A 13,695-nucleotide genomic window follows, 5' to 3' on the forward strand; every position below is an offset into this window, starting at 1 on the left:
GCCACATTCTTTGCAAGGGCACCAGGAATGCAGGCAGGTGGGCAGGAATGAAACAAAGATCAATGTGGACTAATCAGTGCAAAAAGAAACCCATTAGTTTGTTGTAAACATTTTGTAGCTTGCTACAACTCCATTAAAATCCATGAAATTACCTGAGAAATACATTCCTCCACAGTAAGTCAAAAGACCAAAAATGCAGCTATGACATGGCAGATCTGTTCAGACAGTGTGACTTCTTCAGAAATTAGGGTAGTTGAAAGTGGTGTAATCTGCACAGCAAAACTAGTGGTGAGGTTCTGACAGCCACACCATTGGCTCACTGCAACTTGGCTCTAATCTTGATCCATAGATCAGCAGCACACCTGCAGCTGGAGCGCAGCAGATCCCAGCCACCAGAACTGCTCCAACCAATCACTGCTCTTAGACTGCTTTGTGAACTGAACCAAATCACAGCACTGGGAGCCATTGCAAAATAAGCCATGGAAGTACACTGACAATCTGCCCTACAACAGCAATGCAAACACCCCCTGTGTAGGTTATTGTTCACCTGTTTAGGTAACATGGTTATTCCAACCATCACAAATTATGGGGCACGCGTTACATGGAGTGGGTTGGAATATTCACAAGAGATGGCAGATCCTTCACAACTGATGCTAAGTTTAAGTTTCTGGTAGTGTCCCAAAACATGGCACTCAAAACTGCAAAAAGATTATTTCCTTTTGCACAATAGATTAATTTGCTCTTTTTCACCTCTATTTCAAATAGTTAAAACTGATATTGAAAAAAAAAATCCAACATTTAGAAACAAATCAACAAAAGTAAAATGTGCGAAATCTGTGCTAAACCCTCTAACTAAAGTCAGACAAGGGGCTTTAAGATATGCCAATGTTTTGCTAGAAGTACAGATAATTAAAGAGTTTAATTAACATGCTCCGTGAGCAAACTCTCATATTCCACTGAAAAACCTGAGTTGCACTGATGTATGAGCACTCACTTGTCTTTCCATTTCCAAACAACAGCCTACTAGTATTTCACTGACAATACATTCCCTTTCTGTTCCATACTTCCTGTTTCAAGAATTTTGTTTTGTAATTATATCATTTGCAGTCTAGATTTATCTACAGTAAAACAATATTTCCACTTACGTACTGTGTCTGAGAATATAAAGTAATTTCAAAAATCTCATATTTTTAGTTATTCTTGAATGAAATGGGGACCCAGGACACAGTGCTGTCATCAGGTCTTAACACGGACTGAATATGAAACACAGCACCTCAGAACAAGAACTACAACTAGAGACACAAAGAGTACTAAACATACCATGGCACTGTCCATTCCAGCCTCTGAACCCCACTCTGCAAGGAAGGCACTGGTAAGAGCCAGGAGCATTAAGGCACTGTGCATCAGGACAGGTAGTTGGAGTCAGGCATTCATCGATGTCTTCGAAAGAGAAGATAAAAGGAAATACTCATCAAAGTCATAGTAGAACACTGAACAATATTCTGGTTACTCTAACTCTCCTCCTGAGATATTAAAGCATTTAAAGAGTTGTGTAGTTTATCTGGCAGAGGCACTGGAAAGAACAAGTTCTCACAGATTTGTACCAGCAAAGGGGCATCTCAGAAATAGAGTAGCTCATAATAATGCAACTGAATCTGAATTCTCTGTTATACTAAAAATTTTTGGTAGATCTTCCAGAACATACTTCCAGCATATCAGATTTCTGGCTACCAGAGGTAAAAATAACTTTCCTTATGTTACTCCTTTATCAAACTGAAGTGCCTGATATTCTTTCTATGGAAAAACTTTGGAAGTTCATTGGAACAACAGTAAAATTGTAACTCTGGCTTCCAAAAGCAAAGCACAATTTGGTATTTTCCAATGCTGTAGAGTTATTCAGCATGCAAATGCTATTTGGACCAAAAACATAACTGTGTGAATGAGAATCAAAGAGCCACATCACTGAGGCTGGCAATGTTTAGGGTGAGAGAGAGACTTTCTGCATCAGGCAAGGTCCTAGACTGCCCATGACAAGAAGAGATAGGTCCTGAAAAAGTCTTGGAACTCATGTTCAGGCACTGAGCAAGAACAACTTCTTATCTCGCCACAAGGAAACCCAGACATCCAACATATGCAATCTACAGGAGACTGCACAGAAAAAACAACATTCAAAGACAAGCTGCTGTTAAGTGACCAATGATCAGAAGATTCTGGAATTAAAACTGTGTAGGCAGCCCACTTGCAGTCTGCTCGCATGTGTGAGATCATTTTATAATATGGTATTTATTACACAATAATTATAATCTTTCCCATGAAATACTTCCTTCATGCAGTGCACAGAACTAATTGAATTGCCAGTCACCTCTAAACTCAGCTTCCTAAGTTTCCATCCTTTTCCTGCCCCAGGCCTAGCAGTTTTGTCTTCTGCAATTAAGGACTGCAACTTGAGCGCAGATCATAGGGAGGGAGTTCACTCCTCATTTTGAGAACAAGCTCACAGAACTCAAGGAGCTCCCAACACTCATAATTTAACTGGACAATGCTCCAAGGTTGAGAGAATTGAATATTCCAGCTCCAAACAACTCAGTGGATGTAGGCAAATCACAATTTTTCATAAAATCACAGTTGTCCAGCTTAGAATACTTGCTCATAAAAACACCAACAGGCTTCTTCAGCTGCTACAATGCAGACCTGAAAAAGTTTCTCATTAAACTGCTGTGGGAGTTTGGTGTTGTTTTTTTTTTTAACTTAATTAACAAAGAAAATTACACTTCTGCTGTAATTTCTTCTCAGAACTGTCTGGACTGTGTCTGCCTTCAGAACACGAATGATGTACCTGGTACAGAAATTTTTAGTCAAAATAAAGTATAAATGCGACAAAGCATAAAAAAAAATCACAAGAAGATTCTATAAGAATTCTTCATCCTATGCAATGATGTTCAGCTATGACTACAGCACTGTTCTACAGAAACAACAGAATCTACAACAATATCTATGCACTTTTTACATTCCCCTGGCTAGGCCTGTGACAGAGCTTGTGTGAGTACAGCTTGAAGGCAGAATGAGGATGGGGTGAGGAAGTGCAAGTGAACTGTGAGTATTGTATGCAGCTTGGAGGATTCTTGCCTCTGTTTTTGAACTGTGGAGGGGGTGGAAGGAAGTTTTTCGTGAAATTAGAAATCTGTCAGTAGAGAGAAAACATGGTGAAATGATTCCCCAAATGTGTAATTTCCTTGGTTTGATGTATTAATGTAGGAGCATTTTCCCCTTAAGCAACCTTAAATAACTTTCAACAGAGAATTTGGTTTCAGAAATTACATTTTGTTAAGTTAAATTATAGAGGACTACCACCACACTATTTAAAATACAAGTTAATAACAAATTTGATGTAGTGTAATAGTTTGATTTCTAGCCTAATTGAATTACAGATTCCCTAGTCACAGAGAAGATTTGCAAAGACTAGTTGTAAGAGTGGAGTCTGTGAAACATTTAAATACATTAAAAAAAAAAATGGAATAAGACTCTTTTAGCATTGCTAAGAGCAGCAAATATATCTATGGCAACTTAAAGTTGCTTATTTTCCAGGCAACCTAACATGTTAGCAATTTTATTCTATCCTATGTAACTAAGACTAAAGCATAAACAAAATAATGTTTAAAATTAAATGATTTCTTGGGGTTTTTAGCTCACCATTCAAGTTGAAAATGAAAAAAATATCAGGAAAATAGACCAAAATATCACACTAAAAAGTAATCTGAAGCCCTGAAGGTCAGATGTGCTAGGATCTCCTGCAACATGAAATATCTGCTTGATATGGATATTAAAAAGTCGACCTACCATTTGCTACCTCATATAATATAGGAAAAGGTAATTTTTTTTTTTAAACAAATACTTGGCAAGCAGGTAAGGACTAACAATGAAGTTAGTGATTCCATGGCAAGAGATGATAAAATGGCTGTTCCATGATGGTTCTGTACACAGTGGGGGAATTACTTTGCAGCACCTTAAATTCAAATAGCAGGAATTGAATTGCAGTTCCAGACACCAAATAATGACAAAGATTGAAGGTACTCACAAAGGCTTCTTGTTTATGATTGCACCCTCTGAGATTTGTCCCTTTGCAGCTCAAGCTGCAGTGCAAAGCCTCCCTTGAATAGGTGGGAATGTTAATCATCCCAAACAGCAGTGGTTTGGCACTGGTTCTGTGCTATCAATAAACAGTGCAATGAAGTGCTATCAGTATCAACCATCATCACCATGAGGGAAGAGTCCAGACCTACCTTCACATTCCCCTCTCCTGTTCATTTGGTATCCACTATCACAATATTCACATCTGTATGAGCCAAGAGTGTTTATACAAAAGCCTTCTCCACAAATGTGAGGTCTTGAACATTCATCAAAATCTGCAGATGACAATGAGAAGTTCAGAGAAGCTGCTTCACCATCAGAGTATCGAATGCTTGCATCTCCTCAAAACTCTGCTTTAACTAAACATTAAGTAGTAAGCTTGTATTTTTTGAAGATGTTTGCAAGCCACCTCACTGCTTGTAATCAGAGAGAGAGTGAGTCTGAGAACCAGCCAAGGTACAGAAGGTGGCCTGGGAGCATCCCTATGGCTGCAAACACAGTGTGTGTTGCTGCATGTATGCAGTGCCCAAGCCAGCACTAACCTAAGGCAGACCACAGCCCCTTCAGGCTGTTTATGTTGCTTTGTGAAGTCTCTGGCTGTTTGCAGCTGTATTTAAAAATATGGTTTGCTTCAGCTTCTACTCACTGAAAGAGTGTTGAATATTTGTATTTTACACAGCAGGCGTTTTTATAAATTGATAGTTTTCCTAAACAATGATATACTGAATAAATTCTTGTTTTTCAACAAACAAACATTCTGAAAAGGAATATCAGATTAAGAGGTGCTTTGCTCACCACAACACCTGGTGAGAGACAGTGAAATATACTTCCAGACATCAGTCCAGACCACTGACATTGAGGAAACAAGAGTTGAAAAGGGGACTTTTGGAAGGGTTAGCTACGCTTCTTGAATAATTTTGATTTTTTAATTTTCTATAAAGGAGACTAGTCATTACCAACGCAGTCAGTTCCATCTTCACTGGCCATGAATCCAGCTTGGCAAATACATAGGAAACTTCCTTCTGTATTTTCACAGCGTCCAAGGGAACAGAGATGTGGTGCCTGATCACACTCATTAATATCTGTAAAAGAAATGAAAACAGAAGACTAAAGAATTACGTATATAGTTGTGATTCTTTTTTGTGCATTCTATGCCATGCATTTGAAAAGACTGATTTTGTAATTATTTTAACTATTGGAAAAGGTATATGTGTTTTCTCTCAGAGATGAAAAAAAGATGCATTGAATAGTTTTGGTTGGAAAAAAATGCTCTTACTGGCTTAGACTGTAAGAATATTGCATTGGCCTGAAGAATGTGACATGATTACAGCTCAAATCACTACACTGTGTGCAACATGAGCACAAGGTGCAAGCATGGAATGTTAATAAAATTTGGATGAAATAATGGGATTCTAAGTTGCTATTTGGCTGTGTTGCATAATTTATTTTTCAATACTGTAGTTGCACCTGACAGCATGTGTTACAGCGTGAAGCTGCTGAGCTTTGGTGGCATGAACATTTTCTAGCATATCATCTGTAGAAACAATACACCCTTTCTGATCCAAGTTACAGAGGAACCAGTATACTCTGAATGAAGAAAAGATACCAATACAGCTGCTTCCAAATCTGAAATGGCTAATGTAGGACCCCTTTGTGCTCTGCCTTATGTTCATCAGAAAATCATCATCTAGAATTTACTTGCTTAAAAGGGGATGGAGACCTTACTTTGCAGATCTCTCACTGTGTTTCTGGGTTGTTTATGACATACTTTCTCTTCTCAGTAGCAGGCTGAAAGGAATGACCTAACAAAATGCCTGGACTTAGTCTGCCTGCAGAGCTGGTAGCTGGGTAAATCACAGAGACACAGGCACAAATTAATTCTCTTTCCAAACAGAAGTGTATTTCTTCCTAGTAGTCTGACTTTTAGGTACCTAATACACAGCTGAGAGGAGATGGTCTGCCTAATCACTTTTTCTCTCACATCACAATGGGAGATGTTTTCATTCCATTTCATTAAATTCACACTCATTTCAGAGCAGCTGAAAGGCTGTATTAGAGACAACCTCACAGATTTTATGTGGCATAGAAGAAAAATGCCTTGTAGTTCAGAAGCATTCAACAGAGGAAAGAATGTCTGACTTCTCTGTAGAGATTTCCCCTAACCACATTCTTCATTTCAAGCATTTCATAGCACAGTTATTTCAGATTTTTGAAAGCTTCATTTCATACCAATGCACTTCGTCTGCTGATCATTAAGTTTATACCCCTTGTAGCAGATGCAAGTGTATCCCACGGGCAAATTAACACAGTGTCCTGCTCCACAGATATCAGGATTAACTGTACATTCGTTGATTTCTAAGCAAACAAAGAGAAATTTAATGTTAAACTTACACAGTTCAGTAAGTGCACAAGACTCTATAATCCAAGGAGAAAGTTCAGGCATGAAAACAACTGTAAATCAAGTCGGCAACTCCTGAATTTCTCTAATGGATACCTTATCTGGAAGAATCTAGAAACCATCTGCACTTCTCCTAGTGACATAATCTTATGTCCCATCCAAGATCTATAAATCAGTACATAAAATTCAAAGTAAAATGAAGATAAGATAAAATAAAAAAAATTATGTATGGCTCAGTCTTTGCATTGCACATTAAGAAAATAACTGCAGTGAATTTCTGAATAGAGTGGGTATCCTGATTTACAGAACACTCATCTACTAATGTCTTGGATGTATTTTGTAAGATAAGGAGATTCAGATACAGACAGCATTGGATGCTAAATCCTTACAGTAGTTTTAGAAATTCCTGAAGTATATGCGTTACTGCGGAAAGAAATAATGACTGTCTTCAGTTGCAACAAACTAAGGTTATACTGCAGTAGGAATTGTAACTCCTGAAATAGGAGAAATTAACTGTAAAGAAGAATTGTTTATCTAGACTATTTAGAAAAAGGTCACATTTAAACTTAACTAAATTTTAAAATACAGAAATAAGGCACTCAAAAAGTCAGCTTGAACTGCAGTCAGTTTTTTAAATCCTGTTTAGGATTTTGTCCTACAAATTTTACTGCACCTTTACTTTATTATCTCTGAACAACATACTGATTTATAGCACACAGCAATTTCTAGTTCAACTAATTTTCCTGAGGAAATAAAAAACAGAACATGGAAAATTACCATTTTCTTTTTACTAATTGATGTGAGCTCCTAGCAAGGTAACTTTCTCTCCTTGTAAAGAAGCTGGGAGCTGGCTGGCAGAAGGGGCACAGTCAGAGAAGAGCTGACTTCCAAGTTCTGGTTTGATGATCACAACTATTTTAACCTTTGCATGGGATTGATAAACTGTAATTACAGCAAACTGAAGGCAGCAGTTGAATGTTTACAGACAGACAGGATACTTTCTCTACTCTTACAGTACATTCAGGAGGATTTAACTGCAGATAGAATTGTACAAACAACTGGGTAATTTAGACCCTGCGTGCACTGCATCAACTCAAAAATCCATTCCTGCATGAAGGAAAGCCATTTTCAAGAGTTCATTTTTTATTAAAGTATGTGAAATTTCTCCCTCTGAATGGAAACCAGTATAAGTAGTACCTCTTTGTAGGCCTAAATATCTCTACAATATACAAGAATGCACATTACAGTATATACCAGGATATTGCAATCACTTCAAAGCCTGTGTTCATTCTGGCTCATTCTAACCAATGTGAGCTGTAATACACTCATGTATACAAATATGGTACATTCACCTTTTGGTTTCTAAATGTATACCAAAAGAAATTTTGATGTCTTTTTGACACAGCTGTCATTTAGACAAATTTCAGCTATGGCAGGTGCATTACTTGCATTTCTGTTATTTTCACTTCTTGACACAGATGTAGATGAGGCAACTCTAATACATCAAAAAAGGATGAAGCACAAACATCAAAAGAACATTTCAAAACAGATCTTACAGTAATGTCTCACCTGCTTTTTGTAGAACATTCTAGTCTACATCCCTTGAACTCTATACTGCCCAATGAACATCATCATGTATACTTCATGAAAACACATTCAGACTGTCTAACAACCTGACTTGTATTCAAGAAGTATTCAATTCTGGACTGGCCTTGCAGATCTGCAAAGAAAGTCCAGAACTGAATTTGACGTGAATGATTAATTTTATCTTTTATCTTCTATTATTTTTATCTTTATCTTTTATCTTCTATCCTTTTCTTGTGGCAGGTACATCCTGGAAGGACCTGGTCCGGTCCTGGCTCTCTTGATAGTAGAGAGCCTCATTGTTGTGCTGTTCTGCACTTTCTCCAGAATATTCCTTCTGTTCTACAACCTTGCTCTCTTCAATATGATAATTCAACAACAGCACATAACAATAATGTAAGGAACTCAGCCATTTCTTAATTTATTGTGGTTCTGAAAGAGAGGTACAATACCTGTAACTTGAGTAGGTGCAATAACTTGACTTGCACTTGAAGTAGAGACTTCGGGAGCAACTTCAACAGGCAAAGGAGGGGATGTTTTCTCAATCACTACTGTGTGACATGGAATGGAAATCAATCACATCTAAAAAACCCACCTTAAAGCATTCAAAAACCACAACCCTTTAAGAATTCACACATGAATAAGCTAGGTGCTATGGAGATTTTTGTTTATTCTGCTTTGACCTACAGTAGAAAAAAGCCCGTGTTATCGGGGTTTCCATCTTTCTACTGCTTGTGAAAAAAAGCCACTGAGGTGCTAAAGAAAGCAAACACAGTTGCAAAACTTTTGGAGCAAAAATTATGCATTAATCTGTAAAAGCCACATAAGCATGGTTTCCTCTTGAAAGGAGTACAAGGCTTCACTCATGCTGACATTAAAGTTCTCACACACATAATCCAGGATACCACCACTTCTTAACATATGTCTTTATCTCCTAAACAAGTCACCAAGCCAATGCAAACCCCTCAATTCCTCCCACTTTTGCTTCCATGATTTTTTTTTGATCATGGAGAAACTGCTTTTGAAGCTCCAATCATTTTTTCATTAACCTCTGTTAGAATTACTACTTTCCCATTCTTTTAAGAACTGTAAGCACTCTCTCACACTGAAAGAAAAGATAAAATAAGTTACCTGGAAACTGTGGATGCAGGTTAATTGTTGAAATTCCAGGAGAAAGCTGAGGCTGCCCGGGCTCTAAATAAGGCTGCTTTTCTTGATCAATGGAAGCTAATTCCTAGAACGATAAAAAAAATATAACATTCTCAAAACATTCTCTTAATTCATAGCTACCCACAAACTCCTGGCTTGAGACACTGCTAACATTCTCACATGAGTGGCTTTTGATAGCAGATCATTAATCACCACCAATTTAAACCTGAATGAACATGGAATACTATGTTTATAGAATAGCTTACAATTCAACATTGATTTTACTTGAAGCAGCCATTTCCTGGAGCTTCTAATTGTATCTTTGGCTTTGTCCCTCCGTAATTCTTCCATTCTCTGGTCTTTAACTGCTTAAAAATAGCATTTGAATGCAGTTCAGCATCACACAAAAGTATACAATTAATCTAGGTGTCTGACAACTGTGAAATGTTCCTTCTTAGCTACCAAACCCATCATCTTATTGTCACAGAAATGTTAGATGCTTGTATATCTGTAAGAAAATGAAATGGAGCGGAGCTGCAATTATTCACAACAAATCCCATTATCTCCAGCACAGAGAACCTGAAACCTCCAGAATGGGGGACTTCACACAGATACACACTTGCTCTTCTCCAATGAACACAGGACACCCTAAACAATGAAATTAACATAGGCACTAATACCAGTCTCATAAGCAGGTGTCACAAATGCTTCTCAAAGCTTCATAACATTTATCTCTGATTTAGTTTCTCTAGCTGTTAGTATCTGTGTCTCTTCTTCATACTCCGCATTTTTTCAGTAAAATACAGTCTCCAGAAATGGGACAGAGCAGTATATACCAGACCCCCCAGCAAATGCCTCTAAGAGAAATTAGAGTAAAGTAATCTCTTTCCTGTACCTCACTACCTGCCTGTTGTACATTGGAACAACACGAGCTCTTTTTGCCTCAGGGTTAGAGCAGTAAGTCCACAGTGACTTGTTTGGTCATCATAAATTCTAAATCCTTTCAGTTATCTGTATCCCATCTCATACATGGTCTGCATCTAATTTCTACATAAATTACATCACATTTACCTGATCAGGAGCTGCAGTTGCCACTAAAACCAGAAAGAAAAAAGAGAATCAATCAGTTTTCACAAAACATTTTGTTACATATTTTGTTACATTTGAAAATGGTCACTGCCATCGCACAAAAAATTCAGGCTCAAACCTCATTCCAAATTAGGGGAAACATGAAATCGTGTTCCTGAAGCAAATGTAAAAACTAACCTGAAACCAGGATAAGATTCTACACATTGTCTAATGTTTATTTACTCAGTATTCAGCTCCCTTGTAGATTTCTCAATTGTTTACCTGCTTCCTCAGAAACAATTTGACAAGCACAAGGGTTATTAACTCACTGATGAAACCTTTTCAATTCCTTCCAAGGGATATCAACATCTGTAAACACTTTAAAGATAAATTAATGTCATAATAATATATAATTTGCCACTAACAAATTTGCAAGGATTTATTGCAAAATAAAAGGCTTTAAAATTTGTCTTTCCTTTAGACAAGTAAGAGTAGTTTGGGGTTTTCTTCCTCCACAGATGTGATTTTTTTTCTGGGAAGGAGGGGTAGAAATTTCATATAAATTCTTATTTTCCATTGCAGCTTTTCTTTTTAGAATTCATAAATACATATATATTTTTTTTTAAGTCTTACAACAAATATGTATTATTTCTGATAATAAAAATGATTGAGATTAAAGCAGTCTCGCTCTCTCTCCATGGTCTCAGCATCTGGCAGGACCTACCCACAGCCTGTGAGGAGTAAATCCCGTGATGCCACACACTGGGCATCATGGAATGCTCTGCTCTGGGGAGCGGCTCCTCTAGGCCCGGCACTGTCCGCAGCTGCCACGCAAAGAAACAAACCATGGAAGACACATGCACAGAAATAGAGAAAGACTACATTTCCCCACTCTCACCTTCTTGTACAGCCATCTCAGTCTCACTTTTCTGTGAGAAGGTCAGTGCCTCCACTGGCTCTTCCTTTGCTGGGAGAGGTGGAGGAGAAGTACCTTTAGCAACAGGTTGAGTAATCGGGGTCTTGCCAATGGCAGGTGGCTGTACTCTAACTGCAGGGTGATGATATAGCTTGTTTCTGTGAGGGCCAGAAACCGTATAACCCATTCCACCAGGGCAGATTTCCTTAAAAGCAGCTAGATTTGGGATGGGAAAATATTCCTTTTAGGAGTCTAAAAGTGCAATATGTTGACATAGTGGAAAATATAATGACTACCACTAAGAAATTTAATCTCATTTTGTATATACATATTTATAAAAAAACTTCTTAAAGAGAAGCTATGCATAGCATGCTAATATGACTGAGCATTCTCCCAAAAGCATGTTCTGGCTGTTTTTCACTGGAGCTTTCCACTCCAGTTTACCATTTTTCTTCAGTTATGCTTATCTGTCAATATATCAAGATTTTTTTTTAATTAATTCCCTTCAAGCAGTATATCCCTTCTATGTATTAATTTAAATGTGCAAATAGTTTTTATCATCTATACTGCATAATGAATGAAGACCACTACTGCTATAATTTTCTTTTTTGTAGAAATCAAATGGAGAAACCTCACCAGCCCCGTACTAGAGGAACAGAACACTATCAACCAGAATCAACACTGATCCACAGGATCCCACCTGACTACATCAGAGGCCTCATAACAGTCCAGATCCAAATTCCACTGAATTGAAAAAGGCTGGCTAAAAACATGATGGGGATCATAAGAAGCCAAATCACTACTGGAAGAGAGGGGAAATAACCTTATTTACAAGGCTGCTACAGAAAAAGTTAATTAAAGTCAGGCAACAGCACTTGCTCTATCTCTACAGCTGCTCTATATAAGCATCATGTTTTGCAGTTCTACCAGAAGGGTAAAATGAGAAAGAAATACAAGTGAGTCTTCCTCCCCATCAAAGAGAATAGTTATACTCCTGTCAGGGTCAGGGAGACCTTTAGGAGTCTTGAGGGGGCAGTGCCTCATTGTCCTTATTGCTCTAGGTAAAGCCATGTTGGGATGAAAGAAAAAAGATTTAGTCTCCTGTGTGGGAATTCTTGGCGGCCTGAGGGATCTGCCAAGTGGGGCATTGGTAAATTCACAAATCCTGCTTTGAATACATCAGGGTTTTAAAATGAATTAGCATCTAAAATAAAAGCAGAAAGTACAAGCTAAAAGCTCTCCAGAGATGAGTTAAACTATACATTAATCAGTATGCATTAACTGCACAATGTGTTCTGATGGTGTCTTAGTAAGAGAAAATATGAAGGGTCAAACTAATTAAATTGAGTGGATTCAGAATAGGGAAATACTTTTTGCTGGGACATCTAATATCAAAACTTGCCCTAATACCCAACTGAGGGTGGGAACTCTGGTCAAAAAAAGTAAGACAGAAAATTTGATGTCTGTCCCTTCAGATGCATACTTAGGACATAGGAAATCTTGCTTCAGGTCATATTCTCTCAAACGCAAAATAGAATTGTGAGCCTTATTCTACTACAGCTCTGATAAGAGCTCTCAACACCTGGGCATACAAATCTGGTCTCTCAGTGTCTCTTTAGGAGATGATTTACTTTGTGTGAATATTTTAGAAGCTTTTTATTTTAGTGGCTTTTATACTAACATGGGATGCTGCAGTAAATACATTACCCCCTTCTGGAGTATCCCACTTTCACACATTTTTCATAGAAAACTCTGAAACATTATGAATTTAACCTGTTACAGAAAGGAACATGTTTTTAAATCATGCAAGTAGTCATTAAATGGGAAAAGCTCATCAGAATTTTCTACTAACAGATTTTCTTTCTAAAGTCTTTTTATTAAGAAAAAAAAGTCACTAAAATAACCAATTCTATAAGATACTCGAAATATTTTTTGTGACTATAAAGCAGTCAGCAAAAGGATGTATTCTGTGCTCCACTATACACACTACTGGGCATAAAGCCTCCTGCAATATTCTCACAGATGTGAAACACCTGCACTTAAATTGCAAGTCATCTCATGAGAATATATTTTTTCTCCATTAAAAAGCCATAGAAATATTATTTATCCAAAAGTGAACAGGATTTTTAAAATCCTGATCAATGATCTAGTGACCCAATGGTTATGCAGGAAACAGTGGCTTTAAAAATCTATTGAAATGCTCAAAATTGTTGGTCACTTTCACTTCTGTAAGTCAAACTTCAGAAAGTAAGGAATCTGCTCATCATATCTCATAATATTTCTGATAGTAGCTGTGGATTTCCCAAAGTAGCTAGCTGGTTTGAAAATGTAAATAATTATAAAATACTTCAGAGAAATACATGACCTGTATCATGACAGAGACATCTGCAGCAGCAGCTTCAATTAAGCACAGTGGATTGTCACTACAAATACCTGGGCTAAAATACTCAAG

General features: G+C 37.5%; 1 protein-coding gene across 7 annotated transcripts in view; it reads right to left on the minus strand.

The window, feature by feature from the left end:
- Nucleotides 1-13,695, minus strand: part of LTBP1 (latent transforming growth factor beta binding protein 1) — a 188,574-nt gene that overhangs the window by 54,420 nt on the left and 120,459 nt on the right. For 2 of the 7 annotated variants that reach the window (XM_030236099.2, XM_030236097.2), the window contains exons 12-19: nucleotides 11,226-11,459; nucleotides 10,331-10,353; nucleotides 9,242-9,344; nucleotides 8,563-8,661; nucleotides 6,358-6,483; nucleotides 5,085-5,210; nucleotides 4,281-4,403; nucleotides 1,321-1,440 (exon numbers count right to left, since the gene is read on the minus strand). In XM_030236099.2, the coding sequence (XP_030091959.1) occupies nucleotides 1,321-1,440; nucleotides 4,281-4,403; nucleotides 5,085-5,210; nucleotides 6,358-6,483; nucleotides 8,563-8,661; nucleotides 9,242-9,344; nucleotides 10,331-10,353; nucleotides 11,226-11,459 (954 nt within the window). The remainder of the gene's footprint in view (nucleotides 1-1,320; nucleotides 1,441-4,280; nucleotides 4,404-5,084; nucleotides 5,211-6,357; nucleotides 6,484-8,562; nucleotides 8,662-9,241; nucleotides 9,345-10,330; nucleotides 10,354-11,225; nucleotides 11,460-13,695) is intronic. The other 5 variants (XM_030236098.2, XM_050972292.1, XM_030236100.2 and 2 more) reach the window with 4 other exon arrangements.

The sequence above is a fragment of the Serinus canaria genome, chromosome 3 (assembly GCF_022539315.1).
Source record: "Serinus canaria isolate serCan28SL12 chromosome 3, serCan2020, whole genome shotgun sequence".
Classification (NCBI taxonomy): Eukaryota; Metazoa; Chordata; class Aves; order Passeriformes; family Fringillidae; genus Serinus; species Serinus canaria.